The sequence below is a fragment of the Scaptodrosophila lebanonensis genome, unplaced genomic scaffold (assembly GCF_003285725.1).
Source record: "Scaptodrosophila lebanonensis strain 11010-0011.00,11010-0021.00 unplaced genomic scaffold, SlebRS2 tig00000043-arrow-pilon, whole genome shotgun sequence".
In the NCBI taxonomy this organism is placed as follows: Eukaryota; Metazoa; Arthropoda; class Insecta; order Diptera; family Drosophilidae; genus Scaptodrosophila; species Scaptodrosophila lebanonensis.
Genome location: NW_022060545.1, coordinates 2,406,876 through 2,423,201, shown reverse-complemented (window position 1 = coordinate 2,423,201; position 16,326 = coordinate 2,406,876). Strand labels below are relative to the sequence as shown.

At 40.4% G+C, this 16,326-nt stretch overlaps 2 protein-coding genes and 1 non-coding gene across 3 annotated transcripts; 2 read left to right on the top strand and 1 right to left on the bottom strand.

Annotated features, from left to right (window-relative positions):
• Positions 1-766: 766 nt before the first annotated feature.
• On the bottom strand, positions 767-10,026 carry LOC115622396 (protein charybde). Its single transcript, XM_030516321.1, has 3 exons — positions 8,747-10,026; positions 1,938-2,754; positions 767-1,553 (listed from the first exon to the last, which is right to left on the bottom strand). The coding sequence occupies exons 1-3, from the start codon at positions 8,820-8,822 to the stop codon at positions 1,475-1,477; spliced, it is 972 nt and encodes a 323-aa protein (XP_030372181.1). The 5' UTR covers positions 8,823-10,026; the 3' UTR covers positions 767-1,474.
• Trnav-aac lies at positions 5,584-5,656 on the top strand. The gene has a single exon. It is a non-coding gene; the product is annotated as a tRNA-Val (tRNA).
• A 5,279-nt stretch (positions 10,027-15,305) lies between the features above and the next one.
• Positions 15,306-16,326, top strand: LOC115623037 (androgen-induced gene 1 protein). The gene has a single exon (XM_030517214.1). It carries the CDS (start codon positions 15,543-15,545, stop codon positions 16,257-16,259), a length of 717 nt encoding a protein of 238 aa, XP_030373074.1. The 5' UTR covers positions 15,306-15,542; the 3' UTR covers positions 16,260-16,326.

Genomic DNA, 16,326 nt, shown 5'->3' with positions numbered 1-16,326 from the left:
ATTTATTTATTTTTGGCAAGCGCTGGAATTACTCATAAATATTTGTTTCAAAAGTACTTTTATCTTTTGGGCATCTGCTGTGAGGAATTATTCACTATTTGATAAAACACAGCTAATTTATGGTTTAGACAAGCGCTCGTTAATTAACTAACTGTCCAAAAGTATAAATAAATATCTGCAATTTCTGAATATTATTTACTTTTAGATCGTGGTTTTTCGCCGCAAACTGTGCCATAAATAAATTGCTTTAGAACCGGCCCGTAAGAACATGTTACAAGTATACTGTTTCTACTACAAAATTTAGCTTTTGTTTCTCTCTTCAAGTATGAATAAGAATGCATTTAAGTATGCCTGTGTGTGTGTGTGTGTGTGTCGTGTATATGTTTGTATGTATGCATTTATCGATAGTATTAATTATTATATAATATCACATCAACTTTGTTTTTTTTTCTCCCTCTATTTACTTGCCACTGCACTCTGCTAGTTCTTATTGTTTGCTCGCATATATAAATTTGTTGTTGTTCTTGTTGTTTGTTTGTTTTCAATATATCAATATATGTACGTGTATATAGATTTTAAAGCCTACTTTGATCGAGAAGAAAACATATACACACGGATATATGCACTATATATGGGATGTATGTATGTATGTATGTTTGTATAATCTAAACAATATAATTCCTTGCCTTTAATTTTGTTATTGTTGCTCTCTTGCAACATTGATAGTAATACTCTCTCTACCCACCTCCCTCCCTCCCTCCCTCTGTCGCTCTATCTATCTCTCTGCCTGATAGCTCTGGGTGTTGTTGTTGTTGTTGTTTTCATTTGATTTAAGACGAGCAGCGGGCAACCAATTACTGTTTAATTAGTTGTTTGTTTTGTTTTTGTTATTAGTTTTTTGTTTTTGCTTTAACATTTTACAATATTTTGAATATTTGTATTTGTTTTTCATTTAATTTGGTTTCTAAGTTTATTTTTTTTTTGTTTTTGTTGTTAATAATTCGTTTGTGTTTTTCAAAAAGTACCTTTTTAAGCCAAAAAGTCAGTCCAATAAGAGTTTTGAGTTGCCTGCAACTGCAGTTGATTTGTTTTAGAGCTTACGTGTTCTCTTTCCTTCAAAGTAATCTTTTCTTATTTAGTTCTCGAGTTGATTTGTTAATTGCTGGAGGAGTAGAAATGTGGTCCAAAGTTTGCCTCTTTATGGGTTTTGGTTGTTCTTTTAAGATCAAAGGTGTGTGTGTACGAAGAAACGAACGGGATTGATTTCAGGACGTTCAGGATCCGGGACGCTCACAAAATATGGATGTTGTTGCTGCTGCATTTGTAGTTGTTGTTGTTATTATTATTGTTGGTCGGAGGGATGTAGTTTGAGTAAGCAGCACCCACACACACACACACACACACACACACAGACATAAACACACTCAAAGTGTGGGGCGAAGCGTCCGGTCTACGTCCTAAAATCGCTCCCAAATCACTCCGATGAGTAGAGCTTGTTTTTGGTCAACGTGAAGTCGGGACTGATCATGATGGTATTGCTGCGCGTAAGATTTCTGAAAGAGCGAACCAATTAGAAAACATTCGACTCAATGACTGATTAAACGATTCGATATGAGCGACACACTAGTAATGGAAGTCGATAGCGGGCAACAGATAAAGCTTATTGATTTGTTATGTTGAGAGAATATTTAATCAATGAATTGAAGAATAAAAGAATTATATACTTGTATTAAATGTAAACAAACGAATATAGAAAATTAATCATAATAAAAAAACATTGCATTAATATTAAGGGAAAGTAATTAATAAAGTTTATAAATGAATGTTTATTGCAATTTACTTTAATTGCGAATGTCCTGCAATCTAGGACTAAGATGCTCTGCAGTCGCCCATTTCAAATGCTTTATAGAAACACACACACACACACACACACTTACTTGAGAAACTGTGGAAGCAATGAGGTCCAGCCGCTCTTGTCCTGCTTGAGTGTTAAGTAGAGCTCGAATATCGACACCGTGTCCGGATCGACCTTGAACGAGGCAATGTGTCGCGCATTGTTCGGCTCGCTCTCGAACTCAATGAAAATTGTGCTGGCGCGCTCACCGCACGGCTCCCGCTCGGACATGCGTATGATTTCGGCGGCAATGCGGTGCGTGAGATCAGCCGGCAGAGTCACCTCGGTGCAGGCCAAGTGGCGACTCTTGGCGGCGCGCAGCGTCGACTGCAGCAGGTTGGAGAGCTTGAGCACAGAAGTGGCGCTTACATCGTCCAGATTGTCTGCGGCACCGAAACGCGCTCCCGCCGTCGACTGCAGGGGCGAGGCGGGCAGCGACGGAATTGAGGACACCGGCTCAGGACCGGGGATCGACATCTGGGCGCTGGCCAGCACATTGCTCATGTAGGCATGGGGATGTTGATGGTGTGGATACGGAGTGGTTGTCGCACCCGAGCCGCCATTCACATGGGCTGGGCCAGCATCAAAGTTGGCCGTCACCATTGGCTGCGTCGCCTGCTTGGTGGGCATGGCAGGCGCCAGGGAACGCGTGTTGAGCGCTTGATGCTGACGCATGTGCAACACTGATGTTGGATGCCCATCCACAACGTCCACATTCACATTCAAGTTGACGTCCACATTCACATCCACGTCCACGTCAATGCCAACACCGGCACCAGCACGCACTTCCGTTGGCGTTGTCGGTTGTCCTCCAGCTGGTGCTCCCGTCGTGGCTGGTGCGGTTAATGGACTCGTCCAGTCTGCAAGAGAGGCGCAAGGCAGAAATGCAAAAATGCTTAGTCTTAATATTCATCGACCGGCAGACAAGGCAATGCTACGAAAATGAATGGCGAAAAGACAGATGAGACGAACAGCTGATTACTGCTTTGCAGCCGGCAGAACGCGTCGCGAAGCGACGCTCGCACTCAACGTTGGGCTTTTCACTCAACTAACAGACGGCTTGGCTCTGCGCAGGCTCGTCAAAATGCACTCAAAGCTTCCAAGGCGCGCGGCGGCACGAAATCACCTGGCAACAACAGCTGGAAAATCAGCCGTTCGATTGCCCATCCCCCGTCCAGAGTCGCTTCCATCATGTGTTCGTGTATGAAAGTGTTCAAATGTATGTACGTATGTATGTGTGCTTGTGTATGTGTGTGTGCATGCGTGCATGTTTTGTATTTCTGTTTCCAGCTGATGACGACGACGACGACACCGTCCTCCATTCTCCATCAGTCAGCCGTTTCTTTATCCACATTCTCTCCACCGAGCTTTAACAGAGCCCCCCAACCCGCCGAATGCTCTTACTTGTTTGTCTACCGTCGATTTTTCCGCCTTTGCTGACTGTTTTATTTCTTTTGCTGCCTTTCCCATACACAAACCTCTGTCGTTCGCACAGTGACAGGAAATGCATTCTCACTGCTCAAATATTTCATCATCTTTCGTCTCTATTTACTAGGCATACATACATACATATGTATGTATGTATTTCCAGAATATTTAGGAAATTTAAAAGTGAATTGAGATATACATATGTACATATAATAGCGGAATAAGGATTTGAATTGAAGATTCGATTTTGTTTAAAGTAAATCAAAATGTAAAACAGGAATCCAACCCAATTAATAAAATATTATCTTGTTGTACCACTGTGCGGCAATTGCTTTTAGGTTTTCTGTTTATGTTGCCGTGTTTCGTGGTACGTACAAACATACAATGTATACATACATACGTACGTATGTATGTACATTGTGGCATTCATATGTATATATGTACATATCTATCTATGTATGTATGTATGTATGTTTTTTTGCGATAAAAAGCGGTGAATTTTGTTGTTGGCATGCTTTGTAATACGAACAAATTAACTACTTGGCTTGTCTCGACGTCTTGTAATTAGCGCCCAAACACTTTGAATAGCCCTAAGACCCCCACCATTGCAATGTACATATGTATGTTGTATCCACAAGCACACATTGATACACACATACGTATACAGTATGTGCACACATCCCTACATACATACATATCTGAATGGGCTATGCAAGCAAACGCATACACACATATGTATGTACATATGTATACAAATGGTTGTGCACCTCCCTCTCTCTCGCTCTCCCTCTCTCCTTCTCTATCTCATTGAGTTTGTGTGTATGCTTTGCTACCTCGGCGAGTTTAAGCACGCGACGCACACCCGCGTAATTAAGAAATTAACGGCACATGTTTCTCACTGTGGTCTGCATAAATACATTCATACATACTTGTACATACATATGTATGTATGTATGTATGTATGTATGTACCTCCGACTGCCTATTAAGTTTTGTCAAGTGCTGTCCCCCGATCCTCTTACCAACATTCTAAAGGGTTCCTATAAAGTCAACAGCGAAAGCAATGGAGACAAAGACCAAACACATTTAATTACAGCACATAACATTTATACATCCGTATGTATGTATGTATGTATGTATATAAGTGTGCATACACAGACTACATGTCTTTGTATGTATTTGATTTTGGAAGAGACGAATAGACGTCTGCCTAATTGTCTGATTGTCTTGCCCATTGGTGGTTTGCAAACCCTACGACAGATCATGCGGCATTTGTGGTCGTGTATTTTGTGCATATCAAAGCAACCTTTCCTCTGCCCCCAACCCAAACCAGCCCAGCAGCAGAGCACAGGGCACACCCACTCCACCCCACAACATTCCATTTACCGATGCGCGCTGTTAGCATTAACCCGTTTCTACAAACACATCCACCGGCGGCGGCAAATGTTATGAAGTTCTTGTTTGCACTCACGCTCGAGTGTATATTGTAACTGCTGTTTCTGCTTTTGTTGTTGTTGTAGTTGTTGTAGCTGGCATTGGGAGAATCGCAAAGAGCTCAAGAACGACAAATACATAAAGGCAGACAGACAGGCGGACAGACAAGCCCGTCGACAGCATCGAATTCATCATGCTGGGGTTAGAATTGGAAAAATCAGGATGGGATTGCTGGCCTTGAGTTTTGATATTTGAATATCATACCGTTTTTCAGTATATAAATAATATGCATGTATGTACATACATACATACATATACGAAAATAACACAAACTAAAATGAATTTAAAATTTGATAAGACATTTGATTTAAGATAATAATGAAGTAAACGTATTTTCATTGAAATTGAAGCAATAAAATGCTCCAACTATTATTATTTCTATGGCATAAATGGAACGAGCGTCGTTTATTTAAGCTTCAAATATTCAAGTTTGATTCACTGTGCATATGTATGTATTTATGTACATATGTATGTATGTATGTATGAATGTATGTGTACCTGTACGACCATGTCTGTTTACATAAAATGCACATTTCTCATCTTTGCAGTTTATTCAACGATTTTCCTTTTTCTTTGCACACCAAACAATGTATTTATGTACATATCAGTATGCTATATATGTACGTACATGAACATACATAAATGTGTACATACATATGTATGTATATACACGTGCTTATATTTTTATTTGGGCTTCATTCTGTTCAGAGACAGACATGTTGTCGCGCTGGCATAACTGCTTCGCATTTTGCGAACAAAACGTCAGCTGTTTCCGTGGTGTAGCGGTTATCACATCTGCCTAACACGCAGAAGGCCCCCGGTTCGATCCCGGGCGGAAACAGACTTCGAATTTTTTTTTTAAAGTATTTTTTAATTATTTTTTTATTAAGTTGCAGATATTTTACAATAATATGGTTAGATCTTTGTATGCAGAGATATTTGAAAATAGCCTGATTTAATAATGTGACCAAGTAGCCCCAAAAATGTTTCGGCATGTAATAAAAGATAATGTTTTCCTTCATTAATTAAACCGCATGACATGCACACCAGTCAGCAATTAAAACTTTTGTACATCAATTATTGCTCATCCATACACCCATACAAATGTATATATGTACACACATACTCGTACATACTTGTACATACAAATAAGTACATGCATAAAATTATCTCCCTCATGGGAGTTACATTTTACAACACAGCTCCTACGACTAAGCTGGGAATTTACAGCAGCCAAGGAAGATGGAGTGAGGAAGGGAGGAGGCGAGATGGAGCACGGAAGGAGCGCATAACTAATGTTTATTCAAAGAAATTAAGTAATTAATTAAACAACATTATTGCCACTAACGTGGAGAGCAGCAGCAACGACACGACAACTTGCCGATGCAGAGCATATGAATACGCAAACAAATACACACACATACATATGTATATGTATACACACATATAAATCTACGTGGGTTTGGCGAGAGTGGCTGCGACTCTGTACGAGTGTGTGTGTGTGTGTGTGTGCTCGTATGTCCTTCGAAAATAAAATTGCATGTGCTCAGTCAGTCATGAAATTAAATTGACTGCAAATACGTTGCAGGCAGCCAGAACCAGAACCAGAGCCAGAGGCAGAGCCAGAGCAACAGCGACGGAGACGACGGCAGTGACAGCGACTGTGGCAGCGGTTTGGGCGCTAGCGAGGTGTGTGTGTGTGCGTGTGTGTGTGTGAGTGGTTTGGTGTGGTTGTCCATATCGCTGTGCCGACATGTTGTTGCATGTTAACGTGTACGTGAAGCTCGGACCGCCGCTTGTTATTTTCGCCTCTTTTGGCTGATTTCCCATTTTCATTTTACACGACGAAGCGACGTCTTGTTTATGCCTCCCCGAGCTACCAGTCGCCAGTTGCCAGCGCCCCCCAGCCACCAATTCCCAGTTGCCAGTCCCCAGCCCACGCCCCCAATTCCCAACTCATTCGCATTCGCATTGGCGTTGCTTAGTTTAAGGTTTAAAGTGACAGGATTAACAGGAAGTTGCATAATCCCCGTCAACATTTGTCTGCCAGACAAAGGCACAAACGAGCGAAGGAGCGGCAAAAGCCAAACAGGATATGTTCACTCGCACAGTGGCGCAAAACCGCTCAAAAAGTGCCCTGTACACACAAACAAACGTACATATGTATGTATGTATGTATGTATGTATCTATGGATGTATGTATATATTGCATATTTTATGCAAATTAGTAGATTGAGCTCTGCAAACAAAATAGAGAAACGGGCCGCGACTCGACATGTCATTATTATGCATATCCTTTATGTTTTTTGACGTTGGCGCGAATTTCGACAAATTTTATTTGTGAAGAAAACGTCCAAATGCCAATATTGGGCAGAGGGGTATACTCGTTCATACTATATATTTATATATATAGTATGTTTCAAATCAGCCTATTTGACTGTATGAACGCAAGAATATTGAATTTTTTGAGAGGCAGAGTCAACAAAATCGGATTAATAGGGCGCACATTTTCATTTAAGCTTCCCAGCGGATTCTAGGTTTCTTCAGTATTTCTGTACCCTCGCATAACTTATCAATTTATTTTTAACAAATTCGAATATTATGTTATTTTTCAACTTATATTTAATTTTTATGAACAATTTAATATTTAAGAAATTAGACCCCACATGCTATAGCTGGAATAAATTGTTCTTCTGAAGAATAGATGAGAAAACTGGCGAAGATTTTTCTTGGTATACGACATTAAATATTTAAAATAGTACTCAGTTATACAAGTATATTCATTTTACATAAAAATTTGTTTTTAGAAATGAACAATAACGTTTTTTATTAATGGCATGTGTAACATACTTGTAAACCTGCCTATTTCATATTTCGATCTTAAAATTTAATAATTCTCACTGGGAAATTGCTTCCTTCTTCATATAATTCATATATATGTATATATATGTATATTGTATGTATAGATTTTTGGTCTGATTTTGTCTTAACCTAAATTTTTCACTTACAAATGTACTTCTATATTCTCTGTTTTTTTTTTTTTTAACTTTGTGGGGCTATCTACATACATATGTATGTATGTATACCGAAAAAGAACAACTTCACGATATTCGTTTGTGCGCGTATCAAGAAATTAATTTTTAATGTTCGGAAAATTTGTTAAAGCCATAAAAAAAATATTTTCATACGCTATAAAATTCATTGAATTAAGAACTTAATAGCGCAAAGTGCGCGCAATAAACTTTGAGAAATTCTTCGTGCCCATTAAAATCGTGTTGTACAAATGTTTTGAGATGTATTTTAATGAATGCCACAACTGATTTGCATCAGATGGGCATTAAACATTTTGAATTGTTAATGTTTGGGGGATGGAAAAACTGATTCTTACGTTCGAGACACTTGGTAACAAAAAATGTTAATTATAAATTTATAAACGAAAATTCCTTGTCTTGTTTTTATGGAGTCTTAGTTGTAAGTCAATGCTGATTTACACTCTTGAGATATTAATGAAAGGGACTCGAAATTTGACTTTATTTAAATACGATTTCGAGGCTGAAAACATAATGTTTCTGGATATACTATATATCTTACTTGTATAGTTAAATTAAACTGGCACAGGAATAACTAATAACACCTTTCTTGTAACGCTATTAGAAACTAAACATGTTCGTATAATTTGCAAATACCAATGTTAGCAATGTGTGGAATCCAAAATGATAATGTATTAGATATTTTAAGGAGAAAATTTTAAATTGTACGATAAATGGATCGAATTGAGTTGTCAGCACATAATGAATGTCTAAAACAGTTTAACATATACTTGTATTTTGAAATAGAGCCCATCTAGGTGACGTCTAATTGGGGAAACCTCGGAACAAACATTTGGTTTCTGTCCAACAAAAAGCACTTGGAAAGGGATTTGGGAACTCACCTTTAACTTTTGTTCCACCAATAACACCGAATTGTCCCTGTATGTGATTTTGTACGGAGAGCACTTCCATCTTCATAGATGCGGGACAGCAGGGTCTTACACAGGTCGGTGCTCCTCCCGGTCCAGCAGTTGGCTTATCCCTCCGCTTAGGTGCTCCAATTGGAATAATATGCAGCGATTGTTGTCGCCGCTTTTCGTTGCCCTTTCTTGTGTATGATGATGTGAGTAGGCGTGTGTGCGTGTGTGTGTGTGTGTGTGTGTGTGTGGGTGTATGTAGTTAAATATACTTATTAGAAATGCACTTTAATCACAAGAATTTGATTTCGTTTTTATTTTGTGTGTGTTTGTTCTTTATTGTTGCTACGTTGATTTCATTTTACGTTACGGCGTTTTGTACGGCACACTTTCTGACTGGAGCTATGTTATTGCTGTTCTTGTTCTTGTTGTTGTTGTTGTTGCTGTTGTAGTAGTGTCTATTACGCCCACACCGACTTCGTTAACAAATAATTGGAAAAAAGTATCAACAACTAAATTTGTTATCCTAATTAAACATTTAAATTTTAATACATTCTATAGAATATAAAAAACGAAATTGCCGCCCGTCTAATTTTTCTGTCTGCCCGCCGCGCCGAGTGTATTGCAGCAAGAAAGCATAAAAAATCTATGTATTTGTATTAATTAAAGCACAGCACTTGGTTGATGTTGTTGTTGTTGTTGATTTGTTGTATTTTATTTTTGTGTGGTCGCATCGGACTCACTGATTTCAAGTTGGTTTAAGCTTTAAAGATAGCTAGCTGCCTCGAAAGGAAATTGCGGGCCTTTAAAAGTTCAGCAAGATTTCGATTTCTATGGCGAAACGGCGGTGTGCGAGTTTTTGGTGACTATCGGCTGTCGGCTGCTGCTACTACTGGCGTCGTTCCGTCTCCATTAGGGGCAGATGTGCTCCTTGCGGCGGCCGCTGCTTGACTGAATGCCCGGCTGTCTGTAGGGGGCCGCAGCTGTGGCCACAAAATTGAGTCAAATGTGCTTTTGGCTCAATGCTCAGCTGTAACAGACCAGGCCACATGCAAAGAGGTGCTCAGGGTGGCTGAGTGTGTGTGTGTGTGCTTGTGTGTACATACATATGTATTTGAGTGTGCTTTTCTGAGCTGTACAACTACAAAACTAGTTGGACGACGTCGGAGGCGTTAAGACGGACGACACAGCAACAAATACGGCCACTGAGGAGCTTGGGACGACAACAACGACGACGACGCTGCTTCAACCAGGCGGCAACAGCAACGGCAACGGCAACTTCTATGACAGCGCAATTTTCCAAAGCTACTATCCGGCCGGCAGTGTGCGCGGCCGCTTATATAGGAATTTTCCGCCACGGCAGAGGCAGCAGCAGCGGCAACAGCAGCGACTGCGGCACCTAAGCCAACGGCATTTGAGTGAGCGACTTTTCCCTTGGCCGTGAAACGGTCGTTGCCCATCAAGTGCGCATGTGCGTTCCTCTCGCTCCCCCTTGAGTGCTTTTCACACATATGTTTTCGTGCCACACCATCAGCTGTTGTTTCTCTTACCCACCGATTCACTCAAGAGAAAAGAGTGAGGTCTTTCAGCAAAAATTGAGTGCGACTGCTTGTAAGAGAGTACGTTTTAAAAGCGCTCAAGAGCAAGATTATGCAGCTAAAGCGCTCAACTCGTTCAAAGAGTAGCAAATGAGTAGGAACGTGAGTTCTTTGCAGAATGCACACACACACATTTATATACTTGGTACATACATACATATGTATGTGAATTTGTATACATTTAATTAATTAAATAGCTGTAATTACTTAGTAGTTAGTACATTTTATAATTTCTATACCAAATCAAACATTATATGTTAATGCTGAATCCAAATCGGACACACAAAAAAATATTTGACATTTTACGAATAATTTATAGATGTTGGAATTAAAATGAAATCTGTTCACACACAAGTTTGTTGCAGTGTAAAAAGACGGCACTATTGCCTAAATCAGTTGTTTTACTTTTATAAAGTTTTTGGCTTTTTAATTATTAAGACAAACTTTTTTAAGAATCTCGATTAATTTTAAAGTTTTTATTTATTGCAGCATTTCCTATGAACATAAATAATAAATTCGTCTTTGCTTAAATATAGTGAAATAAATTTTATAACTAACAAGTAATTGTATATACTTACGAGTAAGTGGGTATATAGTAGTTTTGGAAATTTACATATGTACATACAATCAGACATACATACATACATACATACATACATACAGACATACATACAGACATACATATGCAGTCGTAATTTATACTTTATTATTTGATATTAAAAGTCCATAAACAAGCAGATTATATATTCAGCCGTGAACACAGATACTATATAGTTTAGTACGGTCAGTCTGGATTTTAGAAAACGAATACCCTTCCCAAATGTGGAATTTAAGCCGAAATAATGAGAATGTTCTGTGCCTCTGGGCCACACGTTTCCCGATTATCCGACGAAATAATAGCTTGGGCTCAGGATAGTGCGACTTTAAAAAGGTTCTTCGTTTACCGACGTGTGTAGGGGTTGCGGGTGGGGATGGGGGTGGGGTCGGGGGTGGTTAGACGTGCGGCCTGCCCAAGATTACGCTCGTGGGAGGGGAAGAGAGGTAGTTGGCTGGAAGATAAGGGTGGGTAACAAGCAGGAAAAAAGCTCCAAATACTTGACACGGCTCGCCGGCTCCTGTCACTGTTTTAACAATTCATCTTAATACAAATCTTAATACAAGTAAAAAATGGCGTCGCTGGACAAGCGGCCGCCCGCCCCACCTCGGCCCGTTGCTTCCCGTTTGGCTATTTGTCACTATTTCGTTGGCAAGACGAGCTGACAGGCGGTGTGGGTGCTGTATAGTGCTGTCGACTGGATTATCCAGCGTGCCAGCGCAACTTTGGCCAAAGTATTTCGCTGCCATTGTTGTTGTGCCTCCTCCTGGTTGCTGCTGTTGTTGCTGCTGCTGCCACCAGTTCCTTGTTGTTGTGTTCGTTCTGTCACTGATGTGGGGATTTACACATGTCAGTTAATGCTAAAAAAATGTTTACACAACACAATTGCTGTTGTTTGCATAGAACGGCGATTGGGGGCAGTGGAGGGAATTGGCATTGGCGCCCAGCATGTGGCAAGTGACACGGGCAGTGGCAGCGGCAGTGGCAGTGGCAGTCGCAAAGCAACAAAACTTTCAAAGGCTGCCGTGTGTGTTTGCTCTGCCTTTTCCTTTTCCTTTTCCACTTTTTTCCTTTTTACTCGACGGCTGACGGCCGGGCCGGGCCGGGGAGTGGGGGCAAGCGCACAAACGTCGAACAGGATAAAAGTCAGCAAGATACAATTAATCAAATGCATGATTTATATTTCGTAGTCCGATACTGTACAGTTTTGACCTAAATACCTCCCGCCGAGCTGGTCAAAGGACATCTAAGGCCAGCAAAAACAACAATAACAATAACAGCTTATTTAGCTGACTGAGAAATAGGCTTTCCATCCCACTGGCAACACACTGTATTGGAGTTTTGGAGCTGTTGAGAACAAAGAAAGCATTAAACTGTCGCCGAAAAAAGGGCATGAATACAAACCTCCCCGTAAGTACATATAGTACATATGTATATAACTGATTTTTTATTACAATCGAAATTTAAAAAGTTTATTTTGCGACGCAGTAACTGGTAAGTTTATATTTTATCGGAACTTGCAACAATTGCACTTCCATATCCCTCTAAATATTCATTTTCAAATATCTATATTCTTTTTTACAAATAGTAATTCAAAGATTTGTTCTTGCATACCCTTCTTCAAAAGTCAAATTGTTGCTTTAATAAAATAAGTCCTTCTTTTTACCTATTACTTAATTGAAATCAGTGCCTTAGCTATGATATTTTTACCAGTATGTAGGTGTCATATACTCTACATACTTGCATTTAAATAACATATAATTTATAAAAATTAAAAAACTTGCATAGGTTAGTTTAGTATCAAGTTAGGTTTAAGTTATTAAGCTTTATGGGTTTTTTGTTTGTTTTATTTGTCCCGCTTTACACTGTCGATTGTTGTTAACCATTTTTATTTCTCCATTTTGTTTAATTAAGAAGAAAAGGCTAAGCTGCCTGTACTCTTAACATTAAGATATCCTTATCTCACTTGTTCATAATGTTTTTAAGAAATGTGAATAATTGGATTGATCAAAATTCAGAATATGTTGAAACTCTTCACACAACTATTAACTTAATATCTTAGAAACCACCACTTGGCTCTATGGGAGATACATGAAATAACGAGGTGGTTATAACATGGTTCGGTTCTTCCCAAATACTTATATTAACGATTGGACTTTCTAGTATAACTTTTGAATAGAGGGTATAAAAAGAGATTCTATTAATACATTGCATTTCTAACTTCACTTAATAAGGTGGACATAGAGACATAAGGCATAGAGGTGGGCAACTATTAAGTACAAAAAAGGTACAATAAATATTTTTCAAGCTATTCATTACTACATTTATTTAGTACTCTAACAGGTGCCCAGCAGCCTATTGGTTTGATGGTGAATTCTGACAGCTCCAGTCCTCCCTATTATGTGCTACCTTGCAGTGCTTGGCTTTAGTCAGCACCATCTGTTCAAACGATCCGATCGTTGAAAGGAAAGAAGGATGGGGTTAAATGGCGGCTACAACTTGAATCTAGTCAGCATTTGCACGTACGCACATTTACCGGAAATAACACACAAATGCACTTTAAAATGCGGAGCATCAAAAACGAATTTGTTTTTCAAGAAATTCCGCTAAAGTTCGTCATATGGCAAGCACTTAAGCTTGAGGAATCGCAATCGCAGTTCTGGTCCTGGTCCTAGTCCTAGTCCTAGTCGCAGCCCAAATCCCCTTCCCTTGTCCACAAAAAATTGCAAACAGAGGAAAACCATGGCAGTTACCTGATTTTGAGTTGGGAAACTATTATCAGAATGCTAACAGTGAAAAGAGGTTTCTTTTTCAAAAATGGGATACGAGTGAATGAGTCGGCGAATGGACCACTTAGTTGGGTGTTTGGTTGTGGGTGGCCTGGTCTGGATAATGTGATACCGGGGTGTGGGTGGATGTGCCAACTCAGTTGGGTCTCATTTTGTTTGCTTGTAATGCGCTGCACGTTTTCCCAATGAAACATCAACTCCAACAACAGCATCTGGGCACACAAGCCTTTGAGTTATCGAAACTTTGAACGACTCCTTCACAGTACCCAGCTCCGAGCTCCGAGGTCCGAGCTCCCACTCCCACTCCCAGTTGGTCGTAGTCGTGGTCGTTGTCGTTCGGGTTGCAAATTCTTCTAAGCAAATCCCATGAACATCGATTTTCATGTGATTTGTGTAGACGTGTTTGGTTTTTATTGATTTTCACTTGATTCCCTCCATATGCTTAAATATACTTAAGCCAGTACGTGCGCCTTCTGCGAGGCAATGAGTGTGTGTGTCTCTCTGTGTGTATGTGTGTGTGTGTCTCTGTGTGTGTGTGTGTGTGTGTGTGTGTGTGAGTTACTTGCCATTCCATCTCATACGCCCTGGGGGAGGTATTCGGGGCGGTCGCTGAGTAAATGCCTGCGCTCCAGCTCTAATGTCAGGATCATGCAAGGCTATCAGCATAATTTCCACTCCCACTCGTGCCGCCCACAGAAACCTCATACTCCTAGTTTATGATGCAGTATATTTTTTGTGGACGCGTCGACGTCGCGGTCGCTATCGACGATGTCGATGCTGCTGACGATGACGATGATGATGATGATGGCTGCGTGTGCGGTTTGATAAGGTCGGCAGTGGGAGTATTTCTATGCCCCTTACCCACCCAGAGTTAGGCTCAATTTCATTCGGTTAGCTGCGGAGAGCAGTGCCCCTGGGTGTGTTTAGGCCTTGACAGCTTAAAGTAGCAGTAGTCGCGAGTTCCAGTCCCCCCCCCCATAGTTGATGAAACAAAGTGTTCGCCTAATGCAGTTCTACTATACGTTCAGGGTCTAAAAATTACGCGAGGTTTCTTTAGTACCCAGTTATGAAAGGGCTATGGTTACACTGGCAAAACATTTGCACACAAATTTGTCAAATTGTTCAAGACTAAAAACAGGGCCCTGTCGATCTTCCTAACTATTTTGAGCTTCAAAGAGGTGCGCGGCGGTTCAGGCTTACATTTTCAATTCCATTTTTGGAGGAACAAAGCAAAAGTAATATATGGGGAATATTTCATTTAAAACCTTTGCCATTTGGTGGTACGTAATGGGTTGCTTTTTACACTTATTTTATACGTATTAATATTGAATTCGAAAAAGTAAAATATTACAATACAATTCTTCTGAATACCTGTTGATTGAGAATACACGGTTTGAAAATAAAAATGTTATATATGGTTACACGACTTTATTCCATTTAGCACGATTCAAAATAATACAAAATAAATGTTTTTATTAATTTACACAGCTGACTAACAGCTAGAAAGCATTCCTATATGGGTCGTTATGCACATTTTAATAAAATAAACATAAATCCTTGTCTTGTCAGCTTTTTTGCATATGATCAATACCTTTTTTTACACGGTTTTTGTAACACGGTTTTTTCTGGAACCAATATACCGGGTACAAACCAAATTAGGTGTATATTTCTTTAAGTTCAAGCTGTTTCTAACGTCGAATTAACCGCTTTAAGACCCGTTAACGCGTAATGGAAACGCATGGCCCGAGCGATCTATTCGGATCCGCTTTAGTTCGAGAGATACAGCCGGAACGCCCACTATGGACCGACCCAACGTCGTCGATTGTATTCGCCTCGTCGTGCACGTGGCGGCCACCACACACCTCAGCATTGCCATTTACTACGATTACAACTTCGCGATCCTTCCCAAGCTGGCTATGGATCTGCAGTTGGAGCCGCCATATGGAGGGAAATTCAAGTACTTGACATTCATCTGCGGTATCATTCAGACGTCCTATTACACACTGGCGCTGGCTTACGATGTTGTAGGGGGGCGGAGGATACGCCGCCTACGAGACTATCTGTTGGCCACCTACGTCGTGCCCCTGGCGCTGACCGTGAGCTTTACCTTCTGGACCCTGTACAGCATAGATCGTGAGGGGATTTATCCGAAGGTGCTGGACCTCGTCTATCCAAACTGGCTGAATCAGGCCATGCACACATACGTCGTTATATACGGTGTGGCCGAGCTGTGCGTGACACGCCATATATATCCCAGTCGTCGACACGGGTTTGCGGGGCTGGCCATGTTCATGGTCTGGTATTTGGGATGGCTGCACCTGCTCTGGTATCGCACAGGCATTTGGGTCTATCCTTTCTTGGGCGCCCTCTCCTGGTATGTGCGGATCCTTTTCTTTGCGATTATTATCGGCCTCGCCTTTGTGTACTATATGCTCGGGCAGTATCTGAACTATGTGCTATGGGTTCGACCGAAAGGGGAACGGAATGTACCTCCCAGAATTGTTAGCTATAGGTAGTCCATATATGGAGGCGTAGTTGAGTAATATGAAATATATTAATTTTGATAAAGATTGCAAAACATTA

What these genes read in the sequence shown, in the direction of transcription:
- LOC115622396 (XM_030516321.1), bottom strand. Translation starts at nt 8,822, where the DNA reads ATGAAGATGGAAGTGCTCTCCGTACAAAATCACATACAGGGACAATTC. An exon ending in TGGTGGAACAAAAGTTAAAG is followed by an intron (nt 2,755 to 8,746) that starts GTGAGTTCCCAA and finishes CCTCTCTTGCAG; the next exon opens with ACTGGACGAGTCCATTAACC. An exon ending in TTGCTTCCACAGTTTCTCAA is followed by an intron (nt 1,554 to 1,937) that starts GTAAGTGTGTGT and finishes TCGCTCTTTCAG; the next exon opens with AAATCTTACGCGCAGCAATA.
- LOC115623037 (XM_030517214.1), top strand. Translation starts at nt 15,543, where the DNA reads ATGGACCGACCCAACGTCGTCGATTGTATTCGCCTCGTCGTGCACGTG.